Source organism: Tenebrio molitor, chromosome 9, assembly GCF_963966145.1.
Source record: "Tenebrio molitor chromosome 9, icTenMoli1.1, whole genome shotgun sequence".
In the NCBI taxonomy this organism is placed as follows: Eukaryota; Metazoa; Arthropoda; class Insecta; order Coleoptera; family Tenebrionidae; genus Tenebrio; species Tenebrio molitor.
Genome location: NC_091054.1, coordinates 7,857,059 through 7,880,878, shown reverse-complemented (window position 1 = coordinate 7,880,878; position 23,820 = coordinate 7,857,059). Strand labels below are relative to the sequence as shown.

At 38.3% G+C, this 23,820-nt stretch overlaps 5 protein-coding genes across 19 annotated transcripts; all 5 read left to right on the top strand.

The window, feature by feature from the left end:
• Positions 1-1,624: 1,624 nt before the first annotated feature.
• LOC138139318 (sodium-independent sulfate anion transporter-like) lies at positions 1,625-5,816 on the top strand. Of its 4 annotated transcripts, XM_069059553.1 has the most exons (11): positions 1,629-3,085; positions 3,243-3,296; positions 3,397-3,570; positions 3,621-3,830; positions 4,111-4,331; positions 4,380-4,548; positions 4,597-4,761; positions 4,809-5,111; positions 5,165-5,475; positions 5,530-5,680; positions 5,734-5,816. In XM_069059553.1, exons 4-11 carry the CDS (start codon positions 3,656-3,658, stop codon positions 5,763-5,765), a joined length of 1,527 nt encoding a protein of 508 aa, XP_068915654.1. In that variant the 5' UTR covers positions 1,629-3,085; positions 3,243-3,296; positions 3,397-3,570; positions 3,621-3,655; the 3' UTR covers positions 5,766-5,816. The 4 variants fall into 4 exon arrangements, with proteins under 4 accessions (XP_068915653.1, XP_068915652.1, XP_068915654.1 ...); XM_069059552.1 differs by lacking the exon at positions 3,243-3,296 and having other exon boundaries at positions 1,625-3,085; positions 5,530-5,684; XM_069059551.1 differs by lacking the exon at positions 3,243-3,296 and having other exon boundaries at positions 1,626-3,085.
• Positions 5,817-8,418: 2,602 nt separating this feature from the next.
• Positions 8,419-11,728, top strand: LOC138138238 (sodium-independent sulfate anion transporter-like). Of its 2 annotated transcripts, none has more exons than XM_069058050.1 (10): positions 8,419-8,649; positions 8,864-9,037; positions 9,088-9,297; positions 9,846-10,066; positions 10,114-10,282; positions 10,332-10,496; positions 10,550-10,852; positions 10,903-11,213; positions 11,265-11,415; positions 11,468-11,728. In XM_069058050.1, exons 1-10 carry the CDS (start codon positions 8,616-8,618, stop codon positions 11,500-11,502), a joined length of 1,773 nt encoding a protein of 590 aa, XP_068914151.1. In that variant the 5' UTR covers positions 8,419-8,615; the 3' UTR covers positions 11,503-11,728. The 2 variants fall into 2 exon arrangements, with proteins under 2 accessions (XP_068914151.1, XP_068914150.1); XM_069058049.1 differs by having other exon boundaries at positions 8,423-8,649; positions 11,465-11,728.
• Positions 11,729-11,965: 237 nt separating this feature from the next.
• Positions 11,966-14,497, top strand: LOC138138239 (sodium-independent sulfate anion transporter-like). The gene is made up of 9 exons (XM_069058051.1): positions 11,966-12,108; positions 12,160-12,339; positions 12,392-12,601; positions 12,654-12,874; positions 12,924-13,257; positions 13,307-13,609; positions 13,664-13,974; positions 14,037-14,190; positions 14,245-14,497. Exons 1-9 carry the CDS (start codon positions 12,102-12,104, stop codon positions 14,289-14,291), a joined length of 1,767 nt encoding a protein of 588 aa, XP_068914152.1. The 5' UTR covers positions 11,966-12,101; the 3' UTR covers positions 14,292-14,497.
• Positions 14,498-14,573: 76 nt separating this feature from the next.
• Positions 14,574-16,995, top strand: LOC138138236 (sodium-independent sulfate anion transporter-like). 8 transcript variants are annotated; one of them, XM_069058046.1, is made up of 9 exons: positions 14,584-14,637; positions 14,843-15,028; positions 15,083-15,292; positions 15,341-15,561; positions 15,609-15,942; positions 15,994-16,296; positions 16,346-16,656; positions 16,705-16,846; positions 16,899-16,995. In XM_069058046.1, exons 1-9 carry the CDS (start codon positions 14,631-14,633, stop codon positions 16,934-16,936), a joined length of 1,752 nt encoding a protein of 583 aa, XP_068914147.1. In that variant the 5' UTR covers positions 14,584-14,630; the 3' UTR covers positions 16,937-16,995. The 8 variants fall into 8 exon arrangements, with proteins under 8 accessions (XP_068914142.1, XP_068914147.1, XP_068914146.1 ...); XM_069058045.1 differs by having other exon boundaries at positions 16,346-16,846; XM_069058044.1 differs by having other exon boundaries at positions 14,843-15,292.
• Positions 16,996-17,799: 804 nt separating this feature from the next.
• LOC138137868 (sodium-independent sulfate anion transporter-like) lies at positions 17,800-23,776 on the top strand. Of its 4 annotated transcripts, none has more exons than XR_011161901.1 (9): positions 17,801-18,220; positions 21,352-21,528; positions 21,578-21,787; positions 21,837-22,057; positions 22,104-22,419; positions 22,470-22,772; positions 22,824-23,131; positions 23,182-23,410; positions 23,472-23,776. XR_011161901.1 is itself a non-coding variant. In XM_069057446.1 (9 exons), the coding sequence occupies exons 1-9, from the start codon at positions 18,169-18,171 to the stop codon at positions 23,525-23,527; spliced, it is 1,797 nt and encodes a 598-aa protein (XP_068913547.1). In that variant the 5' UTR covers positions 17,803-18,168; the 3' UTR covers positions 23,528-23,776. The 4 variants fall into 4 exon arrangements, 2 of the variants coding, with proteins under 2 accessions (XP_068913548.1, XP_068913547.1); XR_011161902.1 differs by having other exon boundaries at positions 23,456-23,776; XM_069057446.1 differs by having other exon boundaries at positions 17,803-18,220; positions 23,182-23,335.
• The last annotated feature ends 44 nt before the right edge of the window (positions 23,777-23,820 follow it).

The following is a 23,820-nucleotide window of genomic DNA, read 5'->3' as shown; positions in this document are numbered from 1 at the left end:
CAAAAGCAAGCATATCTTTTAGATATAACTGTTCCAAATTCACACAATATAACACAGACATATAATACAAAAATTAATAAATATTTAGAACTCTCCGTTGCTATGAGAAATCTTTGGTGTTTAGAAAAAATTTCGATTTTACCATTTATAATTTCAGCAACAGGAATAGTACCGCAATCTCTTTTTAAAAATTTAAAAATTTTGGACTTAGAGAACACATTGGTGGTTGAAATTGAAAAAGGTATATTATTATACTCATGTCACATCGTGAGGAAATTCCTTAACATTGACACAGAACATAAAACACAAAAAAGTCAAAATGTGGAGGCGAGACGCCGGTAATTATGTTAATAAGCACTGCACTATTACTTGATAGTATTATCCGTAATAGTGTATGTACTCCGGCAAAATTGCCGTGCCGCCGGGTGGAGGTGGGATAAGAGTTCTAAACGTTTCGTTTCCTCATTTGTGAAAAAACAAAAACCAACTGATCTTATGTTGTGTTCTTTCTTATGTTGTTTAGAAGAGTTATTTAAAACAAACGATTGAACACACTTTACTTAAATTTTATTTTACAAGAAAACGTGCTTTGGTGGTGTTTTTCCCTGAATTATAATTCCAAAAATGTCGAACATGCGTTTTGCTGCAGCGGTTTTCCCACAAATAATTATTATCAGTGGCGGCTCGCGAGGGGGGGTTCTGGGGCGCCGCCCTCCCAGAAATTTATAAAGGAGATAAGGAAAATATATTCTTTTAAATGTGTGAAATTTTTTATTAAAGATTGGTTGATTTATTTATTTTATGTCAATAATATAAATGTATCGTATACAAAGGTTGTAGATAGTAATCTAACTCTGTCCACGGTAAGTTTCATTTTATTCATTCTCCTCTTTGAGGTGGGCGGGCAGCTCTGGAGCTCTCGATCGCGTATCCTGCACCAATGGAATGCAGCGTCGAGTTGCGTTGCCATGACAACGTCACTTTTCACGAGGCGGTTTGTGGCAGGAAAAGTCGGCGCCCAACATTCATAGGCTCGTTACAAACGAGATTTTAACGCGTGTTGGCAGTATTTACACTTTTTTAACGTTGACAAAATGAAAGTAAGTGATTTAAAAAAACTGAAGCTTTGTGTATCTATTGACTATTGAGACGGGAATGTATCTAAAAAATAGCACTCGACCAGTGCCGAACTTAAATATTGTTGGATTATGTGGTTGTGAAGAAACAAATACCTTTTTCTGTTTTGTGTACCTACTGCTTGGTGGAGACGATAAGTGGACTGAAGAAGGGGTGTGATTTAAAACATCTACGGCGCGCTTGATTTTTTTCCAAATTCATTAATAAAACATTGTAACGTAATAAAAATGTTGTTTATTTTCTTGAATTTTTATTGGACAAAAGTCAATGTGTTAGACATCATTGAAGTCAGAAAAAAATTCTCTACCAAATAAATACATAAATACATATATGTTTCTATTTAAAAAAAAAACAAAGTTACACTTAATTGACATAACAATTAATGTTGAAAAAACTAAAAAATTAAGCCGTTTTGTAGTGTTTTTATAACCATTGTATTGTTTTTTTTTTATTATTATTAAAATCGGACAATAAATAACGGAGCTACGGCTTGCGGCGTTTTTTAGGAAACAACCTGTATATGTACAGTCACGGCCACGGAATTTCGTCAGTCGTTGTTACTCAAATGACATTAGCTGTAAGACAGGTTTTATATATTTCTAATCCCACATTGGAATTTTTGACGTGGATATCATGTGGCATTTTGATTTTTATTGTGCGTGACAGAACTTCTGTCACAAAAATTTTGAATGTCAGTATAGTGACAATAAAGTTTAGGCTACACAAGTTTTTTCGAATTGACAGTAAAATAACTGACGAAATTCCGTGGCCGTCACTGTACATGTGACAGAGCCTTCCCTTGTCAACGAGTCACGAGCCGCCACTGATTATTATATGACTCCTGTAAAGACACTCGGAAGGACTTCGGAAAGATTTCTTGAACAGGGTTGGATCGGATGAAGGAACACGGCGCGAAACACACATCAGTTAAGAGTTATAGTCCGGACAAAATAAATGTAAATCCTGACTTTATTAAGTCCAATTATTTAACAGCATCTTCAAATAAAAATGTAAAGATAACAATTGTAAAGATTTGTGATGGGGAACAGGTTATCCACCACCAAAGTTCCAGGTAGAATTTCAAAACTCGCTGCATTTATACACTTGCTTCTTTTCGAGAACGACCTACCATAAATCTTTATTATCGTTATCATGTTGTTAAATAATTTGACTTAATAAAGTCGAGATTCACATTTATTTTGTCCGGACTATAGTGAGTTCGTGATAAAGTTAAATGATTGCAACCCGCAAAAATAAAATAAAATGTTAATAAAAAACAATTTTGGTAACGGCAAGTGTGCTTACTCGTATGCTCTGCTTTTGAAAAAGCTTAATATTTTAAGGCTCAATTCTACAGATTTTATTTTCAACTTCCAATTTCGACAGCTCCAATGAGCTTAAATATTGAAATACGTAACGTATAAACGTAAGATTAGATAATTAAAAATAAACATGTCTAACCGATCATTTTTATCTGGATAGCGTAAACAAGTAGGTACATAGGTACATAATATGCAGAAATTGTACCAATGGCGACTTCAAGGTTATGGTTCGAGTTCAACAACCGAACAAATTGCAGTTTTTATCTGTAAAATGAGCACCTAGCTGAAATAAATATGTATCATCATCGAAAAATGAGTTGATCGCATTGTTCACTTGATGTCTGCACGTTCCTGATTGACAGTAGTTGATAAAAAGAGTCGGATCACCATGAACTTCACTGTTTAATGCTGATTGCGACATCATTCACTGATGTCGACAGTCGAAAAAATCCGCTGTGAGAGAACAACACAATTAACAACATGTTCAAGTTCAAGTGACGATCTACGAGAACAATAGGGCCGCTGATAACGAGGGTGTATAAAGTGGTGCGACCGAACGGTTACTTATTAGTGTGCAGGTTTGCACGTGAACATCACAAATATGGACGCCGCAGGCAGAACGCTAGGTATGCAACCCAAAACACAACAACAGCGAGGCGTCAAAATAGTTATTTTTGAGGAGACTTTAAGAATAAATTAAGTTGCTAGCTGCTCAGCCACTTAATGAGTCTTAACAGTGCCAAAGAAATAATATTGCGTGGTTTAATTTTGCTTGATTTCTAGAAATAGTCATGGTACCTTGGTTCGGTTTTACCGAGAGGTAGGAAGCGCTTATCTGTAAGTACCACAGCCACTAACAAAAATTGAAGCAGCCAATTTTAAAATTCCCTTCTTCTCTGCGACTTTCTCCTCAAACGTGTACCATTTCCGCTTTCAGAAATCGTAAGGAACTACTTTCGATGCGATCCCAAGGAGTTTGTAAAGAAGCGAATTCCGATCACTAGCTGGTTGCCGTATTATACGGTCTCCACCTTTTTTCAAGACCTTCTGGCAGGATTCACCGTCGGTTTGACCGAGATTCCCCAAGGAATCGCTTTTGCAGGGATCGCAGGTTGAGACCAACTGTCCCAAATCTTCCCGCAATACACCAAACGTTTTCAGGATTGACTCCCGAATATGGCTTGTACTGTGGGTTCATGGGCGGCTTCGTCTACGCAATTTTTGGAAGCTGCAAAGACGTAAACATCGGACCCACGTCCATCATGGCTTTGATGTTGCAGGAACATGTGTCAAAGCTGGGTCCCGATATGGCCGTTACCATCTCTTTTTTGGCCGGGATCATCATATTCATCTTGGGGCTGTTGAATTTAGGTCAGTCGAAGCGATCAATTAAGGAGTTATTACTTTATGATTAACACATGCTTATCTGGGTACCTGACTGCTTTTCAAGTATGTTTGTTTCAATTATGTGATTACTTTTATCAGCAGACTTGCTTTAATTCTTAATCTTGTGGCTAAAAGATAACTTTAATCTGGCATCAAATCCGACAGACAAATAAAAATCAAATTGTTCTCTCACGCTAATCCCGCTACAACAGCATAGGACCCAAATCGTCGTCCTGCGGTACACAATTCTCCCATCACGTTTCAGGTTTCGTGGTTGAATTTTTTTCCTACCCCATCATCGCAGGCTTCACGTGCGCTGCTTCCCTACAGATAGCGTCGTCCCAAGTGAAGGGTTTGTTTGGGCTTCCGGGGAAAGCCAACGCTTTCTTGGAAGCCTGGGAAGCAGTATTCGACAACATCGATCAGATTCGCCTGTGGGACAGCGTTCTAGGCATCCTTTCCATTTTGTTCTTGGTCGCTTTGAAGGTACTCATCTCGGTTGAAACATGAGCAAAACTCAAACAAAATTCACAGGAGATTAGGCGTTTTGGCACCTTGCAGTACCGCTCCGATTGGTCTAGAAACCGCAACATTTTCGGCATCTTCATCTTCATGTTGTCCTTGGCAAGGAACGCTCTCGTTGTGATAATTGGTACTGTGATAGCTTACGATCTTCGTGACGAGGCTCCATTTAAAATCACCGGTAAGTACAGAACCATCTTGTTTCCTCTTTATTCTTCCGGCGTCTCAGGTGAAGTCAAGGGTGGTTTTCCCCCATTTGAGGCGCCCCCGTTCAGCATCAACCTCAACGGTACTGAGTACAGCTTCAGCGACATGGCTCAGGATTATGGTCCGTCGATAGCTTTCATCCCTCTGGTGGCAATCCTGGAGGCGATCTCGATCGGCAAAGCCTTCTGTAAGTATTCACTTGACACTCAAACTCCTCTTCTACGTAGATTTTAGCAAAAGGAAGAGCAATTGATGCGACGCAAGAGATGCTAGCTCTGGGGCTTTGCAACATAATGGGTTCCTTTGTGCGCTCGATGCCCATCACTGGTTCTTTCACTAGAACCGCGGTCAATAACGCCTCCGGAGTCAGAACCACTCTCGCTGGTATTTTCACCTCTCTGATGGTACTCCTGGCGATCGCGTTCCTCACGCCATCATTCTACTACGTCCCCAAAGCCACTCTAGCGTCTGTTATCATCTGCGCGATGTTCTACTTATTCGATTTTGACGCTTTCGTGGTGCTTTGGAAGTCCAAAAGTAAGCAAACACCCAGAAATGAAAACATCTACTAGGTACATCTTCTGTTCTAGAACTTGACTTGGTTCCGTTTTTGACCACTTTTCTTTGCTGCTTGTTCATCAGTCTAGAATACGGGATCCTGATCGGGATCGGTGTAAATCTGTTGTTTGTCTTGTACGCGAGCGCGCGACCCAAACTCAGTATCACCAAAGAGAAGATATCGAACCACAATGGTGATATTTTTGTGATTACCCCCAGAGATACTTTGTATTTCCCAGCAGCCGAGTATTTAAGAGATTCAGTATTAGAATGCCACGGTGAAAATGTTACCGTGGTCATCGACGGGAAATTTGTTCGAAACATGGATGTAACTGTTGCTAAGGTGACTGGTCGCTTGATTTCTAGTGAATCCAGTCACATTTACTTGTGATTCTAGAGCATAGCGGTCTTCACCCAAGAACTAAGCCAAAGAGGACAGACAGTAGCGTTTTTGAATTTTAAGCCATCGGTCAGGGAAGTGTGCATCAAAGTCGATAAAGAACTACAGCAATATTTTAAAGAAGGAAATCTAGAAGACGTCCTAGAGAGTAGGTAATATCTACGGAACTGTGATTCACAACTTCACTGTTTTCTATTTAAGGTGAACCCATAGAAGATTTTTTAGTACAGTGAATACTTCCACAACTACCATGTAATATTTGAACCAATAAATGCTCACCTCTATTGTGTTTTTTTATTCATAAATATTTTTTTTGTTCAACACTGTCAGAATTTGAGAATTTTCTCCTGTGTGAACGGATTTTGATAAATGTCACAACTTGTCAAAACGAAATGTCAAGCTAATTTTAAAGATTTTAAGCGATTTTGAGCCTTTAAGTGTCTCGTCGAACAAAAAAACGTTGTATTCAACTCGTTCTGTGTAAATAACTAACAAGACAATGACACACCTACCATTATTTATATTTTGACAAATCTGCACGATCAAGCGCATTTATCTTGATGGATCTTTAAGATTCGCTTTTTGACATACTTAAACAGAATCAGATTTAAACAAAACAATAGATAATCGTTCTATCACATGACAACGTTATAAAAATGACCTTCGAATAAGATTTAATCGAAAGCTGTACACTTGGCGCACAATTATTACGTTATGATTGATTTTATGGAATGTATTAAGAATGTAGACTTTTAATGTTCATTGTCAGAATAGAATGCGAGAAGAATATCTGATGTTGCCTAATATCCACAAACAAATGTCACAATACCACTCTAATCTATAAAACGGACTGATCTATATCTTTCTTAATTAATGAGTGAAACATTTCCATGCGTTATGCGGTTTTGTTTGTTGCTTTGTGACAGGTCAAGTAGACAAAGCCGTTTTGCAATCTGGAGTGAGGAGCAAATATTCAATCCGACTTTAAAGACAACCACTTAGAAGCCGAGCAACTAACAGATATCCACAAAACACGATAGCTCTAGTGTGAAGGCGTGCATTAATTAGGTACTTCTTGCATTCTATTGTCTTCTTATTTTCTCCGGGTCTATATCTTACATAAATACATTCTTTTGCAAAACTATCTTGTTCCAACAGTTCCAAATTATATTGCTCATCTAGTGCCATCAATACAGCAGGTTCAAGGGAACTTTCTTTTTCGTCATTCTTCAATTCTACTCTCTTCAAGGTCTCACTTTCGTCCATGAATGATCGTTATAGCCTTTCTTTTGTTGTCTTTCTTCCTTTAACGTGTCACTGACAGAATTTTGCAATGGATGTTATACAGGGTGTGGCACAACTCACGCCCCAGAGGAAACTGACTTGTGCCGACAGCAATTACATTACTAGAAAGACTGATTCTTTTTTCTTATCTGCTTTTTTAATCGAGTTAGAAGCATATCAAATCCACCAATCCCTTTAGTCAAGCGCGGAAAAAATAGGGAAGAACAGAATGAATGAGGGCGTTGCTTGGTTTCCAAAAATATTATCATTCTACTCAAAATATTTGGTCGACTGTATTTTATTGTCAAATTTAGCACATTATTGCACATTATCCAAGGTCCGTGCGGTTCGTGCACCTCCGCCTATTTCATTTCGATTCGGCAAAACTTTCCCTCTTTCTTGAGCCCTAGCAAGTACTCTCAAAATTGTTTTGTGATCAGGAGAAGGTCGGTCAGGAAAACGATCAGAGAAAATTCTTGCTGCCTCCCTAGCGTTCCGTCCGCATTCTCCAAAGATAAATCAACATCTCAACATAATCGGCAGCTGAATACATCTCGGCAGAATTTTGCAACACGATTTCAGATCTTAAGAAAAAACAATGACAAATTAAAATGTTTAAATTGTCAAGATGACACAAACATCTGTCAAAAAAAGTAGTGGACCATTTGAATATAAAAAGTTTTGCGCGGTTCGATAATATTCGATTGGGTAGCGACCAATTAAGTCCTGGATGGTATTCTCGTCTGATTGGTCAATTTCGCAATGTCTTTTCTCGCTTATTTTGAGAGTAAAAAAAATATAGTTTTTAATTTACGTTTCAGCGTAATTCCACGAATTTGCCAGTCTTCTGTGGGGCGTCAGTCCTGCCATTCCCTATATACATACAGGATGATTCATATAGTATCATACAAACTTTAACCAGTGGTAGATTCCAGCGCCTAGACACTCTTACAAAAATATCTAGGTTCTAACGTTAAAATTCTTGAAGATAAATCATGTTGAAGAGTGTACTACCACCCTTTAAGAACTGCAGATATATGAAAATATTTTACGTTGAAACAAACTGTCGGGCATTATTGTCAAAATGAAACTAAAGTATATATTATAATACCAATATTTTCTCTATAGCAACAATTGTTTGCTTCTATTATGACTTTCATGACATTTGTTATACATTGGACGTAAAGTGGATTTAATTAGCGAAGAATGGCATTTACTAATAGTAAAAAAACCGATATGGTAGTTTTTGCCAATTTTTGACGTATGACTCAATATTTTATTGTCAAGAGCCTTTTGAGACCGGAATCTTCCACTGGTTAAAATATTTATGAAACTATATGAATCACCCTGTATATAACACGATAGTGGTATACCGTAGTTACACCATAATTTAGACTTATCAGGTAAATTATATATGTAATACAAAAAAATAAATATCAACTAACAATCAACCAACTTAAAAAATGTTCGTTAGTCATTAGAAATAGGTACCACTAAATAACATACTAACTGTACTTTGTCGAAACTTGTCATGAATGGTGGTGGTGGTTCAGTGCAATAGGACGCGTCCTTAAATTAGCAAAACGTTGGATCTAAGAAAACGATTTGCTTTTACGTACTTCGTTGAATAATTTAATCTGCGTAGTTGTTATCATAATAAAACAGCGTCCACTTAAGTGGAGGCGGTTTCTACAAAAGCACATTTGGTGCTTAGATAAGGTCTATTGAAATTGTGACACGATTTTGTAAAGTTTGTGGTCACTGGGCGCTGGTGACTATCGAATCTGAAAAACAACGAAATGGACAATGTATCATCTACAGAAACCACCAAAAGTAAGAAACTGAAGAAATCTTATTTTTTCTTATTTTTTCAAATGTGTATTATTATTATTACATACACAGAAAGAGCAGGGCCGCAGATGCCGATTCTGCTCAGGCAATTACAACAAATGACAATATGTTAAATTTTCTGACCAAAACCTTCAATTACCACCGCAACGTGTCTCCGCAACGTGTCTAAAACCTGTCCAATCAAATTTATTTCCAGGCGACCAAAAAAGTTTCTTTGATGTTGACTACAAAGAAATCTTGAACAAAAGACTGCCAATTACGAGATGGCTGCCTCGATACAAAGTCTCAACATTTTTCCAAGATCTTTTGGCAGGAATCACAGTGAGTTTAACAGAGGTGCCTCAAGGAATAGCATATGCCGGAATAGCAGGTAACAAGTTCGATTTGATTTTTGCCCACCTTCTATTCTACGTGGTGCAGGTTTGTCGCCGGAATATGGTTTGTATTCGGCATTTGTGGGCGGTTTTACGTACGCCATATTTGGAAATGTCAAAGGAATCAATCTGGGACCTACAAGTATTCTGGCTCTGATGCTCCAATCACACGTGTCGAAATTTGGTCCGGATGTGGCAACGCTGATGTGTTTCCTGTCGGGAGCTATCATCTTTCTACTAGGAATATTTAATCTAGGTGGGTCCTATCTGTTGAATCGGTGATTGACATTTAATCGAATAGATGAGGACTTTGATCGGTTGTTTACAATTCTTATACTAGAATCGCATCAGTGAAGGACCTGCTCCTAAGAATTGTTCTGCCATCATTATCAATTTATATAATCTTATTTTGATTACAATACTAATTGCTCGTCACTACAGAGAAGTGTTTTCTGGGTTAGATTTACTGATTTTATCAACAGCATTATCATGCCAATGTTACAATTATCATTATCTTTTTAATAAGCTTTTCGTTCCAATTGTCAAAAGGGTTCTGACAACGAGTACAACTCAAAACAAACATCAGAAAAATTACAAGGTTTCCGTTTCAAGACGATTTAAAGACAAATCGAACTTTTTCCGTTGATGTTTGTCCAAATTGTCAAAGACCAAACGAAAGTTTGATCATTTCAAATTCACAAGATGATGAAACAACGCAACACCATTTCCAATTTAAATCACTACTTCAACCAATTCCTTTTAACTACTTCTAATCACTATTTGTTCTTAATCTTCATTCTGTAGGTTTCGTGATTGAATTCTTCTCTTACCCCATCATCGCCGCATTCACTTGTGCCGCGTCGCTGCAAATCGGTTCCACTCAGTTGAACAATTTCTTCGGGATTCCTGGCAAATCCGACGCTTTCCTAGAAGCCTGGATACAATTCTTCGAAAACATTGACCAAATAAGCAAGTGGGACGCAATTCTAGGAGTCGTTTCTTTCACATGTCTGCTAGGTCTTCGAGTAAGTATTGTGTAGTTCGAAAAACACAAATGCAAATGTTTTCTCAGGAACTCAAGAGATTCGGAAGTTTAAAACTTCGTAAGGATTGGTCTAGAAGACGCAACATCATCGGAATCGCTGTCTACATGATATATTTGGCTAGAAACGCTATCGTTATCATAACTGGAGCCATTATTGCCTACAGTCTTCGCAGCGACGAACCGTTTAAAACAATAGGTGGGGGAGTTAGATTCCAAAAGATAGATTGCTACATTTTAGATTTTAGGGGAAGTAAAAGGGGGATTTCCTCCATTTGAGGCGCCTCCTTTCTCTGCAAATTTCAACGGTACCGAGTACAGCTTCGGTGAAATGACGTCGGAACTTGGACCCTCCATCATCTTTATACCGATCGTGGCTCTCTTGGAGTGCATCTCCATCACCAAGAACTTTGGTAATAGAGTTTCGACCTAAACTCCTCCCCTTCTAATACTCTTCTGCCTGTAGCTAGCGGAGGCTCTTTCGACGCGACTCAAGAGATCTTAACTCTAGGACTGGGCAACATCTTGAGTTCTTTCGTCCACTCGTTTCCCATCACTGGCTCCTTCACAAGAAGTGCCATAAATCGATCTGCGGGAGTTCGAACCCCCATGGGCGGAGTTTTCACTTCGATAATTACACTTCTCACAATTGCCTTCCTAACTCCTGCGTTTTGCTACGTACCAAAAGCTACTCTAGCAGCTGTGATCATCTGCGCCATGATCTTCCTCTTCGAGTTAGAAGCTTTCATAGTACTTTGGAAGAACAAAAGTAAGCCCCACGAGACCTTTCTTCCTCTCTCTAATAACTATTTCTTACAGAAATAGATTTCATTCCATTCTTGAGCACTCTGCTCTGTTGCCTCTTCTTCAGTCTGGAATATGGGATTTTGATCGGAATCGCCGTCAATCTGCTCTTCATTTTGTATCCAGCTGCACGCCCCAAGATCACGATTGTCAAAGAAAAAATTTCCAAACATCAAGGCGACATCTACGTGATTACCCCCGTGGACAATTTGTACTTCCCCGCCGCAGAAAATCTCAGAGACAAAGTTCTAAATTGCGAGGGGAAGAATGCGATCGTGATTGTGGATGGAAAGTACATGAGGACCATCGACATAACACTAGCAAGGGTAACGAATTTATTTCTGAGTGAGTAGAGCAATCTAATTCTACGTTTGCAGAGCATTGTAGTCTTCAGTAAAACTATAGAACAGAGAGGCGGTAAAGTTATTTTCTGGCACTTCAAACCATCAGTTATCAACGTTTGTCTAGGACTAGATGACACCTTGAAAGATTCCGTCAAGAGCGGAGAACTTGAAGATCTTATCGAAGGTAGAGGCGCAAGTCAATTTAACAATTTCTTTGATGAATTTGATTTCAGAAGAACCTCCCCACAACTCAGTTGAGGGAGTTGTATGATTTCAGCTTCACAAGCTGGGACTAAACATGTGTTGGGTGTACTCGAAATGTTCCTTGGTGGGTATTTATGAAAAATGGCGAAACCAGACAACTCAAATCTTTTGATTGCTTAAATCTTTTAATGCAGTCCTGATTACGGATACAATACACTATAGGTACCTATTTTATCTATATCTTTTATACTTGATTAATTTATTTCCTCCTAACAATAAAAGTGTGTTGAAGATTCTCATTTTTCCTTGAAAAAACAATAATAACCTTAATTATGTGTTACATCATCAGAATTCAAGAACCGCAGGTAACGGTCAACACTAAACACTCAGGATGTGAATACCGGTTTTCTTGACATTATACGCATCTGTCTAGACTCAAATATACATAAGTATATCTGCTATAATAAAAATAGTAATGTTTAAAGTCTTATTACTTTATAACACTATAAAACTCCTGTCTCGTAACATACTCGTAAAAATAATAATTGATTAGTCAGCAAACAACCTATAAAAGACAGGAAAGTACCACTCGTAGTTAAGTACCGATAAGTGAAAGTGATAGTGACAAACTGAAATCTTGGATGAACTTATTTGACCGAAACAACAATGGCAGGTATGCAACAAACAATTCAGACCGTTCCAGCACCAACAACAACAATTTCAGTACTCACAACAAGAAAGTTTTGGTCTAAAATAAACTACAAGAAACTGATTAAAAAGAGAATCCCTATTTTGAACTGGTTACCTCAATACACCATTGCCACATTCTTCCAAGACGTCCTAGCGGGACTCACCGTCGGCATGACGGAAATTCCCCAAGGAATCGCGTACGCAATAGTAGCAGGTACTTCGCCCAAGCAGTACCATTCCTTTAAAACCAGAATTCTTTCCCGCAGGACTACCAGCAGAATACGGTTTATACTCAGGGTTGATCGACGGCTTCATCTACGCGATCTTTGGGGGCTGCAAGGACCTCAACATCGGTCCCACTTCCATCCTGTCGCTGATGTTGCAGCCCCACGTCACACAGATGGGAGCCGACGCTGCGGTCCTCATGACTTTTCTTTCGGGGATTATTATCTTCGTCCTCGGTGTGTTGCAACTAGGTACGATCAAAACAAACTTGTTTGTCCAAATATGAAAATTCCGCTGCCGTAGGTTTCGTCATCGAATTCTTCTCGTACCCGATCATTGCGGGATTTATCTGTGGAGGTTCGTTCCAGATTGCGTCGTCTCAGTTGAAGAGCTTGTTTGGGATCCCAGGGAAGAGCGACAATTTTCTGCAGAGCTGGAAGTCTGTCTTTGAGAACATTTCAGAAATCAGCTTGTGGGACACTGTCCTCGGGGTGACCTCCATAGTGTTCTTGGTCATTCTCAAAGTACGTAGAGTCTAAAATCGAAGAGAAATTGTCCAATTACGAATTGCAGGAGATTCGCGTTTTTGGGTCTTTACAACATCGAGCTGACTGGTCCACGAAGAGAAATGTTTTGGGAAAATTCATATTTCTACTGTCTCTTGCTAGAAACGCTCTGATTGTAGTTATTGGCACCTTAATATCATACTATCTACGAGACAAGTCTCCATTTCAAATCACGGGGAACGTCAGCGGGGGATTTCCACCGTTTCGTCCACCCTCATTCAGTACCACCGTCAACGGTACCGAATATGACTTCAGCGACATAGCCAAGAATTACGGTGTCTCCTTCATATTCATCCCAATTCTATCCATACTAGAGGCAGTATCGATAGCCAAAGCCTTTTGTAATACCTTTCCTCGAGTTCAACTCTTTTTTGACCTTTCACCTTTCAGGCAAAGGACGCAAACTGGACGCCACCCAAGAAATGATTGCGTTGGGACTTTGCAACACGATTGGTTCCTTCGTAGGTTCGATGCCAGTCACCGGTTCCTTCACCAGAAGCGCCGTGAACAACGCTTCCGGCGTCAGAACAACACTCGCAGGAGTATTTACGTCACTACTCCTCCTCCTTGCGATCGCGTTCCTCACCCCTTCTTTCTACTACGTTCCTAAACCCACCTTGGCCTCCATAATAATCTGCGCCATGTTTTATTTGTTCGATTTCGAAGCGTTCGTCGTGCTTTGGAAAAACAAAAGTACCTAAATCCACACCAATCAATTTGGACACTGTCAACATTATTTTTTTGCAGAACTCGATCTGATTCCGTTTTTGACAACCTTCCTCTGCAGTCTTTTTCTTGGTGTTGATTACGGAATCTTAATCGGAGCAGGAGTGAATCTGTTGTTCGTTTTGTACGCAAGTGCGCGTCCAAAATTCTACATAACTACAGAAAAACTCGCAAATGGTCAAGGTGAAATATTTGTCGTCACTCCCAAAGACACTCTGTACTTCCCCGCGGCAGAGTATTTAAGAGATACAGTTTTGGACTTTGAAGGCAAAGACATTACTGTCGTCATTAATGGGAAGTATATTCGCAGCATGGACGTGACAGTGGCCAAGGTAAATTATTTGTGCTTGGTCTGTTCGTTCTGATCTTGTAAGCAAATTTTATTGGGTTCAAGAGTATAGCAGTACTTACTCACGAGCTGGTCCTCAGGAAACATAAGATTATATTCTTGGACTTCAAAGAATCAGTGATAAAAGTGTGCATAGGTGTAGATAAGAAACTTGAGAAGTATTTTCTAAACGAAAACAGCGACCAAAGTGCTATTAAAGGTATTATTACTACTTATTATCTATTGCAAAATGTTCACTTGTTATTGTTTCTAGATCTAGATCAGGAAGCAAGTGTAGCAACGGAAACATCTCAACTATGACACTCTAAATAATAAAGTAATTTAGTGTGAAATTATAGAAAGTTAAAAATTCTTCCATCAATTTCGATGAGAATTGCAGAAAAGACCTGAAATATTTTCGTTTTACCAAACAACGATCTGCAACAACGAAACATGCAACTACCAAATGAGTGTTCATGTCGTTTAGAATAAAAATTTAATCTTCCACAATAAAAAGCATTAATATCTATTGTCCTTTTATATGATAATGTTATAAAACTTCAGTTCATGGTTAATGTATTGTAATTAAAAATATTCAAAAGATAAGAATAAACCTATAAAGACCAGTAAAACCTAACTTATGCATAAGTGCTTTTAACCATGAAAAGTAAATAACAATGTGTTTACGTTGTATCGGGTGTTTTTTTTTAATTTCACCTCATAGTAGGCGTTGAAGAGTCGATTGTGAACGCACTGTACCAGTTACGGATCACCGATCAGTTGTTTAAATCTTACGTTGTGAGTTCACAATCGACTCTCCAACGCCTACTACCAGGTGAAATTTAAAAAACACCCGATATTAGTGTCGATAGTTTCAGTTTGTGAAAAGAAAAAATTCTGGTCCAAAATGAAAGTTGAAAAATTTGTAAAGAAAAGACTTCCCATCATTTGTTGGTTACCCCATTACACTTTTTCCACGTTGCTTCATGACCTTTTGGCTGGACTGACTGTAGGTGTATCTGAAATTCCACAAGCCATAGCTTATGCACTACTAGCAGGTCTGCTTAACCTCCCTAACGGTACCACTTGCGAAATATCACTCTTTCTCGCAGGACTACCACCAGAATACGGTCTGTACTCAGGTCTTGTTGACGGCTTCATCTACGCCATTTTTGGAACTTGTAAAGACCTCAACATCGGTCCCGGTTCCCTCCTGTCATTAATGCTGCAACCTCACGTCACGAAACTAGGTCCCGATGCAGCAGTACTCATGACTTTTCTTTCAGGAATCATAATCTTTACTTTAGGAGTGATACGTCTAGGTACGAGCCAAACTCTTCACTTAATCCCACCAAACAATTCAATTTCAGGTTTTGTCGTGGAGTTCCTCTCTTATCCGATCATCGCGGGCTTCATTTGTGGCGGTACCATACAAGTCGGTTCGTCACAAATAAAAAGCCTGATGGGAATCTCTGGTAAAAACAGCAACTTCTTAGAATGTTGGATTTCGATTGTTACCAACATCTCGGAAACTAGATTGTGGGACACGGTTCTGGGAGTAGTCTCCATACTGTTTTTAATTGTTCTCAAAGTACGTAGAGTGCACCAGATGTCAGTTAGTACCAATCAAAATTGTAGAAGATTGAGGTTTTTGGAACACTAGAACGACGTCCAGACTGGTCCAAAACGAGAAATTTTCTTGGACAACTCTTATGTTTCTTGTCACTTGCTAGAAGCGCAGTGACGGTGGTTATCGGTACCATCCTATCGTACTACTTGAGTGCCAACTCTCCATTCCAATTGACTGGAACCGTCATCGCTGGCTTCCCTACAGTTAAACCACCACCGTTCAGTACCAAAACCAACGCTACCGAGTACGATTTTGCTGACATAGCCGGAAGTTTTGGAGTTTCTCTTTTCGCGATTCCAGCCTTAGCAATATTGGAAACGGTGTCTGTAACTAAAGCCTTTTGTAAAAAATCTTTCCGCAGCTTTAACTATGATCTCATCGATTCGATTTTAGCGAAAGGACAAAGAATCGACGCGACTCAAGAACTCGCTACTTTGGGACTCTGCAATATTGTGGGTTCCTTCGTGGGCTCGATGCCTGTCAATGGATCTTTCTCCAGGAGCGCCATAAATAACGCTTCAGGTGTCAAAACAACACTAGCGGGAGTTTTCACATCAGCACTTCTAATCTTAACCATCGCTTTTCTTACTCCCGTGTTCTACTACGTTCCTATAGCCACACTGGCTTCTATATTGATCGTTGCCATGTTGTATTTGTTTGATTTTAAAGCATTTGGTCTATTTTGGAGGACGAAAAGTAAGTCAAAAGCTCCACAAAATCAACAGGAATGTAGTTGTTGTTGTAGAACTCGATTTGATTCCATTCTTGACGACGTTCATCTCTACCATTCTTCTTGGTGCCGACTATGGACTCTTAATCGGTGTTGCTGTTAATATCATTTTTGTGCTGTACGCAAGTGCACGCCCAAAGTTCGATATTGATAATGAGAAACTCTCGAACGGTCAAGGAAACGCTGTTGTTATTACTCCCAAAGACACACTGTACTTCCCCGCAGCAGAATATTTGAGAGACACGGCTCTGGATCTTGAAGGTGATAATATTACTGTGATAATAAACGGAAAATATGTTCGCAGTATCGATATAACAGTTGCTAAGGTAAACGCTCTCATCTTTTTTGTTTATTTATTACTTATTATCTTCAAGAGTATAGCGGCACTGTCTAAAGAAGTTGCTCTAAAAAAACAGAAAATTGTACTTCTGGATTTTAAGCAATCAGTGATTAGAGTCTGCGTTGGAGTGGACAAGACATTGAACGATTTTTTTTTCAATCAAGATGACTGTGAAGGTATTCACAGATGTGATTTATTTACGAATTAAAAAAAACAATTATTTTTTAGGTGAAACTGAACAGACAACTATTTCATCACTGCCGTAGTACAAACATTTTTAAAAATAATGTAACAATAATAATAATAAATCAAATATTCACCCTGAGATGGAGGGTTTTATATTTGCAATACAAGATCGTGTTATAAATACAAGGAATTATAAAAAAACACATATACGGTTTGCAATCGTTCATTGATAAATATATAGGATTTCCGGAACTGAAGGGAAAACAATTGAACACATCATTTCTTCTTGCACCGTTTTGGCTCAAAGCGAATATAAGAAACGTCATGATATATTCGCTAAAATTATACATATGAATTTAGCAGTTAAATTCAATTTATTAAAGAATACACAACTACATTATAGTTATACACCAGAAAGTTGTTTGAAAAATGACAATTACAAATTATATTTTGATCGAACAGTTTTAACTGACATTCATATTAAGCACAACAGACCAGACATTATTATTTTAAATAAACAACAAAAGCAAGCATATCTTTTAGATATAGCTGTTCCAAATTCACATAATATAACAGACATATAACACAAAAATTAATAAATATTTAGAGCTCACCGTTGCTATGAGAAATCTTTGGTGTTTAGAAAAAAATTCGATTTTACCACTTGTAATTTCAGCGACGGGAATAGTACCGCAATCTCTTTTTAAAAATTTAAAAATTCTGGATTTAGGTAACGCATTGGTTGTTGAAATTCAAAAAGGTATATTATTATACTCATGTCACATCGTGAGGAAGTTCCTTAACATTGACACAGAACATAATAAAACACAACAAAGTCAAAATGTGGAGGCGAGACGCCGGTAATTATGTTGATAAGCACTGCACTATTACTTGATAGTATTATCCGTAATAGTGTATGTACTCCGGCAAAATTGCCGTGCCGCCGGGTGGAGGTGGGATATAAAAATAATAACAATAAGTATTATACGATCACATTTATCTTAGTGCCTACTTATTGTACGTTAAACAGTAAGACCAAACAAACAACTCGTAAAAATAAGATAATTAATAAAAAAAATGACCTGTCGACAAATACATCATTTTATATTTCTCGAATAAACACAATTAGGTGAAGTGCACATCTGTTGAAGTGGGCAGGTACTCGATTATGTTCCCATTAGCTCGACAAGAGTCTCTCAAGAGGACTCACTGCCATTTTCCAGTTTATATTGCATAAAAAAAATGCAGATACAATTATGACAATCGATAAAGAATTTTTAGTTCAGTTTTATCCCATCGCGAAGAGAGCAAGATGGAAATGAACAGTGCAATACCAGAAGCTCCAAATAAGAAAAAGACAAAGAGTAAGTAAAAAAATGCAAGTAATAATTACAAACGAGATTAAATCAGTTTAGTTTGTCACGTATTTTCAGACTTTTGCTATATTTGTCAAATTTAATAGAATTTGATAAATTTAACGAACATCCAGTTTAAATATTGTCAAGATATTTAAACTAGTGCTGCCAACTGAACTATGATAGTCAAAGCTTAGATACTCGATTTATTTTTTGTTTTCGATTGCAAGGTATTTCACAGTACGCTAACACTAATTATTCTAGTCCAAATATAGGATATTTTATCCTTTTTGGCATTTTTTAAACTATAAAACTTTTTCAATTTTTCAAACAAATAAAATTACAATTAGGCTTGTTATAGATACTGCACTGGGTCGTAAACATATGTTTATGTGTCTCTGTCTCTACGTGTAAAGAGTCTCTTTACGGGCTAGCTTGGTAAAAATGTTTACCGGGCGTTGCCATGCTAACATACATATATCAGATGTTTTCAATGGCTGCACTACCCTACAAAATGGAGGTAATTTTATGATTTACGACCCAATATGCCGTAAAACGTTATACAATGCTCGACCGTTACAGAACTTTACTGCTCGTGCAGATAACAAGTTCGCTATCGCTCGCTCGTTAGGTACTGTGCTCACATATAAAGTTCTATGTATCGTAAATAACTATAATGTCCAACTTTATTGCTCGTACAGATAACAAGCTCGTTAGGTACTGTCCTCTACGAACGTATCAGCGAGACTTACATCCGCGAAAAAACTTCCCAAATGGTTGCCATGATTTGATGATTTGCAGTTCTGGTAAAAAAAAAGAAACGAATAAGTTTCTTAATCAATCCTATAAATGTATCAAAAGGAAAAAATTATATATATTACATTAAAAGAATAGGACCATTTTGAAAATTAACTGTCGGATTTTTCGTTTGTTTTTAAAATTTCGGAGGTCAAAGAGTTCCAAATAAAAAAGAAAATATTGAATTTAATTCTGGTGCCGGCGATAATGACGTGTACTGAAGGTGCACACCAAATTTGAAGTCAAACAGTAATGTCAATCTAGAGACATTATGACAGCCATTTGAAAGAACATAGTTTCGAGAAAGGCGTGTTTAAAGTTTTTTCGTACCTATCGTTTCAATGAAGATGTTTTTCAAGCTCGTACAAATTCGTCAAATCTATTCTTTCAGGTAGTCGAGTTAAAGGTATTGCAATTTTTTATATTTTTTCTATACTAAAATACCCACTATAATTTAATGTGAGAGAAAAACAAATTGTCCAATTCAAATAAAATCTAGTGTCACGAAAAAGATCTCAAACGTAGGATATTCCAAATCAATAAAAATTATTTTTGATGTGATCATTATGATCAATCTGAAAATATCTTTGGGCAATTTTAAGTCTTTTTTTCCAACCACCGGCCCTTTGGAGCGGTCGAACTGTACAATCCCTCTTCCGAGCCGGTGTTGATTTGTGGACAGATGCCTTCTCTCGAGATGCAGGTCGTCTCGAAGAAGAGCATCGTTTTTTTGTCCAGCTCGCTTTTACGGAGCCGCAGTCTTTTTGTAGAGGTAAAGGAAAGAAGTGAACGAAACGAACACCTTTCGAGCGTGAACGAATTTCAGCCGGCGTCACTTATTTATCGGAAAATTGGGACCAAACGCGCCACGAACGGAGTCCGCTCATTGGCCGACCAATGAGGCAAGGAACCCTGAACAAAACCGAGACGCGATGCCCCGTCCAAAAAAAAAGGCAGAAGTGAAAACTTCTATGATGCTTATATGTAATTGATTTTAAGTAATATAGATATACAGTGTAGACACTTTAACTGGAATAAAATTCAGAACTTGGACATAGCTGATTTTTGTAAAAAATCCCGAAACAGGTCGATTTTTGTTTTTCCTTGCCCACAACAAAATGAGAAGAAATAATCAAATTAACAAAAAAATATTTTAATAAAACAATTCCTTGATAAAAAAAATATTTTATTCAAATAAATAATAAATAATAAATAACTTTAACCAATTTTATTCAAAAAATAGAAATTACGCCAAAACGGTTGGAAACACATAATGTTAATAAAAGTGGCCTTAAAATTAAATTTTACATTTACATCTAGTGTCAGAAATGGCAGTTGCCATTTAAAAAAATGAAATTTTTCGACATTCTTTTATTATCAACTTTGAAAAATTGTAGTGGAAGTATGAAACATAAAAAAAATGTCACTAATGGCGCAAAAGATCGACCAAACCTTTAGGAATTCAACTTAAAAAAAATAATTATATTTTTACAACGGTTCAGGCGTTATACATTTTTTAATAAAGCCCTGCAACTCCGCTTTTTTACGAAAAAACTAAACTGTAACGTAGAATCCAAAAATGAAATCAAAATGGGGACTTTCCATTCAAAAAATCAAAGATAGCGACGATTTCCGGTCTTTCTGGAAGTGTCGCCATTTTGAAAATGTTTTATTTGAACTTAGAGCGGTCGATTATAGTCGGCTACCAATTTTCATATTAATACGATTTTGAGAAATCAGAAAGTTTCTAACGAACGGGCTACGTGAACCACCTGTATACATACATAGATGTATTATAAAATAGTAATTTATTATATGAGTTTTATAAGACACCACGCACAAGTGCGACAAAATACCACTTATAAAATGAGGGTAATACAATATTTTTTCTATTTTGCCCCTATTTTAAATTAAAAAAAATTCAAAACAATGCTAGGAAAATTATATTTGGCAAATATAAAGGGTTGGTGACACTGGTAACTAGACGAACAATAATTGCAAGATTTAAATTTAAAATTAGTTAAACCTTACCGCGAACTTGTTCATTAAAAAATTCTTGACATAACCTCACTATTAAAAATGTCTTTAAAATCAACATAACAACCGTGGCAATGCTAACAAAGAATCACAGTTGTATTTCTACTCAATCTTTACATTTTTATTTAACAGCTAAACTTGAACAACACTTAAATTCTATCAATTTTACTATTTTCGACAAAACCTTCCACCAATTGTTCACTTGCGAACGTCAAATTTCCTCAACCAATGTACCAATGGGAAGAGTTTACAGATTTGTGGCGCTCAATTTGACTCGCAATTTATTTTTTAATTAACTTTTTCAGAAAATCCTCTAAACAAGAACTCTTCTTGCAACTGGAAAACCTCCATCGAGCGAAAAATACCAATAATAAAGTGGCTACCTAAATACAACACGAACTACCTTCTCCATGATCTTTTAGCGGGATTTACCGTGGCCTTGACAGAAATACCCCAATCAATCGCATACGCTGGAATCGCTGGTCTGGATATTCAAAGAAAAAGAAAACCACAAAACTATAAATTTTTCAGGACTACCGTTACAATATGGCCTCTACAGTAGCTTCATGGGAGGCTTCGTCTACGCCATCTTTGGCAGTTGCAGAGCAATAAACATGGGCTCTACTTCCATCATGGCACTCTTGATACAATCCCACGTCACCACCATGGGGCTGGGCGCCAGCGTCTTCATGTCACTCATCGGTGGCATCATCATTCTCTTGCTGGGACTGATCAATCTAGGCAAAGGCGCAAAATTTTTCAATCTACCTTTCTATTTTCCATTCTGCAGGTTTCGTCTTCGAATTCTTCTCGTACCCTGTCATGGCCGGCTTCACCTCAGCTGCAGCTTTCACAATCGCATCGTCCCAAATCAAAAACTTTCTAGGACTAGCTGGACAAGCAACCGGATTTTTACAGTCATGGCAGTCTGTCGTCGGGGAAGCACATAAAATAAGCAAGTGGGACACCATTCTAGGCGTCGTCTCTTTATCTATATTATTTTTTCTTAAAGTATGCACCCTCTGGTGTAAGTTTTGTGACTGATACAAGCTTTCAGGAGATCGGTGGCTGCGGTAACGTCAAAGATGATCCAACTTCACCCAAAACATGTTCTATACTCAGACGGTCATTATTTTTTCTGTCAGTTGTCAAAAACTCGGTGATCGTGGCACTCGGAATGTTACTTGCCTACATCCTGGAAAGAAACAATCTGAACTACTTAAAACTGACAGGTTGTGTCACTGGGGGGTTCCCCCATTTCGCAATCCCTACAATTGACAATTTCATCGAGATGGTCGAAGAGTTCGGAGTGTCTATGATTTTCATCCCTATGGTGGCGATCCTGGAGACCATAGCGATTGCCAAAGTGTTCTGTGAGCGTCCCTACGAGCGACAGTCACACCATAAACGTCACTCTTTTCAGCTAAGGGCAAATCTCTGGACGGGAGCCAAGAGATGGTAGCTCTAGGTGTTGCCAACATCATGGGTTCTTTGGTGTTGTCGATGCCCGTCACCGGTTCCTTCACCAGAACGGCTGTGAACAACGCCTCCGGGGCCAAAACCAACATGGCCGCTGTCTTCACCGGAGTGTCCATTTTGGTCGCTCTACCGTTCCTCACCTCCACGTTCTACTACATTCCCAAGGCTACCCTAGCTGCTGTTATAATCTGCGCCATGTTCTACCTCTTCGACTTCGAGGCCTTCGCCCTCTTTTGGAAAACGAGCAGTACGCCCAGTACCACATTTTGAGCATCACACTGTATACTCCTCATTCCAGAGCCGGATTTAATCCCGATGTTAGCCACCTTGCTCAGTTCCCTCTTCCTGAGCCTCGAGTACGGCATCCTGATCGGTATTTCGACCAACCTGCTCTTCGTCTTGCACGCAGCAGCGCGCCCACCCCTCAAACTAGAAAAACTGAAATCCAACTGTCAAGACGAGGTTTACTCGATCGCTCCAAACGGTACCATCATGTTCCCGGCGGCGGAATTTTTGCGAAACGTCATTCTACAGTGTCAAGAAGAGGGAGCTTTGATAATATTCGACGGACAACGTGTCGATCGCATGGATGCCACCGTGGCCAAGGTAAAATCAATTCCGACGAATTACCAGTATCGTGATAATTGATCTCGTAGAGTATTGCAGTTTTGGTAGCAGAAATCGAAGAGAAACGACAAAGAATCGTTCTGGTAAATTTCCAACAGTCCATAGAAGAGATGTGCCTCTGTGTGGACAAAAAATTAGTTGGTCGTTTCGCAGTAGGCGAGCTCAAAGACGTGCTCAGCCAAGGTAACTGCGATTCAGTGAGCTAGAGGATTCGATTTAATTGAAATAAAAATCATTAAGTAGATTAGTAGTATCAGGGTTGGTGCTGTTTTTCACTGAACTTCGTCGATTTGTTTTTTCAAGTTGTGACTCGTTGCAGGTCGACCTTCGATGGAAGCGGTACCGAGATTAAGCGAAATCTACACCGTACTATAATAGCGCTCTGGCATTTTCACATCACCTTATCAACAATCATTTTTACAGCCTCATTTAGAAAACACAACAGCTCTAATTATATTTTTACGACAGATCAAACACAGCAAACACTTCAAAGAATTGCACGTTTGTTTGCATTTTTGGGCTAATTTCAAGACAAATATGTGCCAAGATGTGTCAATTTTTGGAACAGCAATTTTCTCCAATTATCAGTTGTGACAATAAACGAGTGTTGCTTTTCTCCTTTCATCAGTCGTTTCAAAAATTCGATTGTTTGAAAGCAATCGCACGAA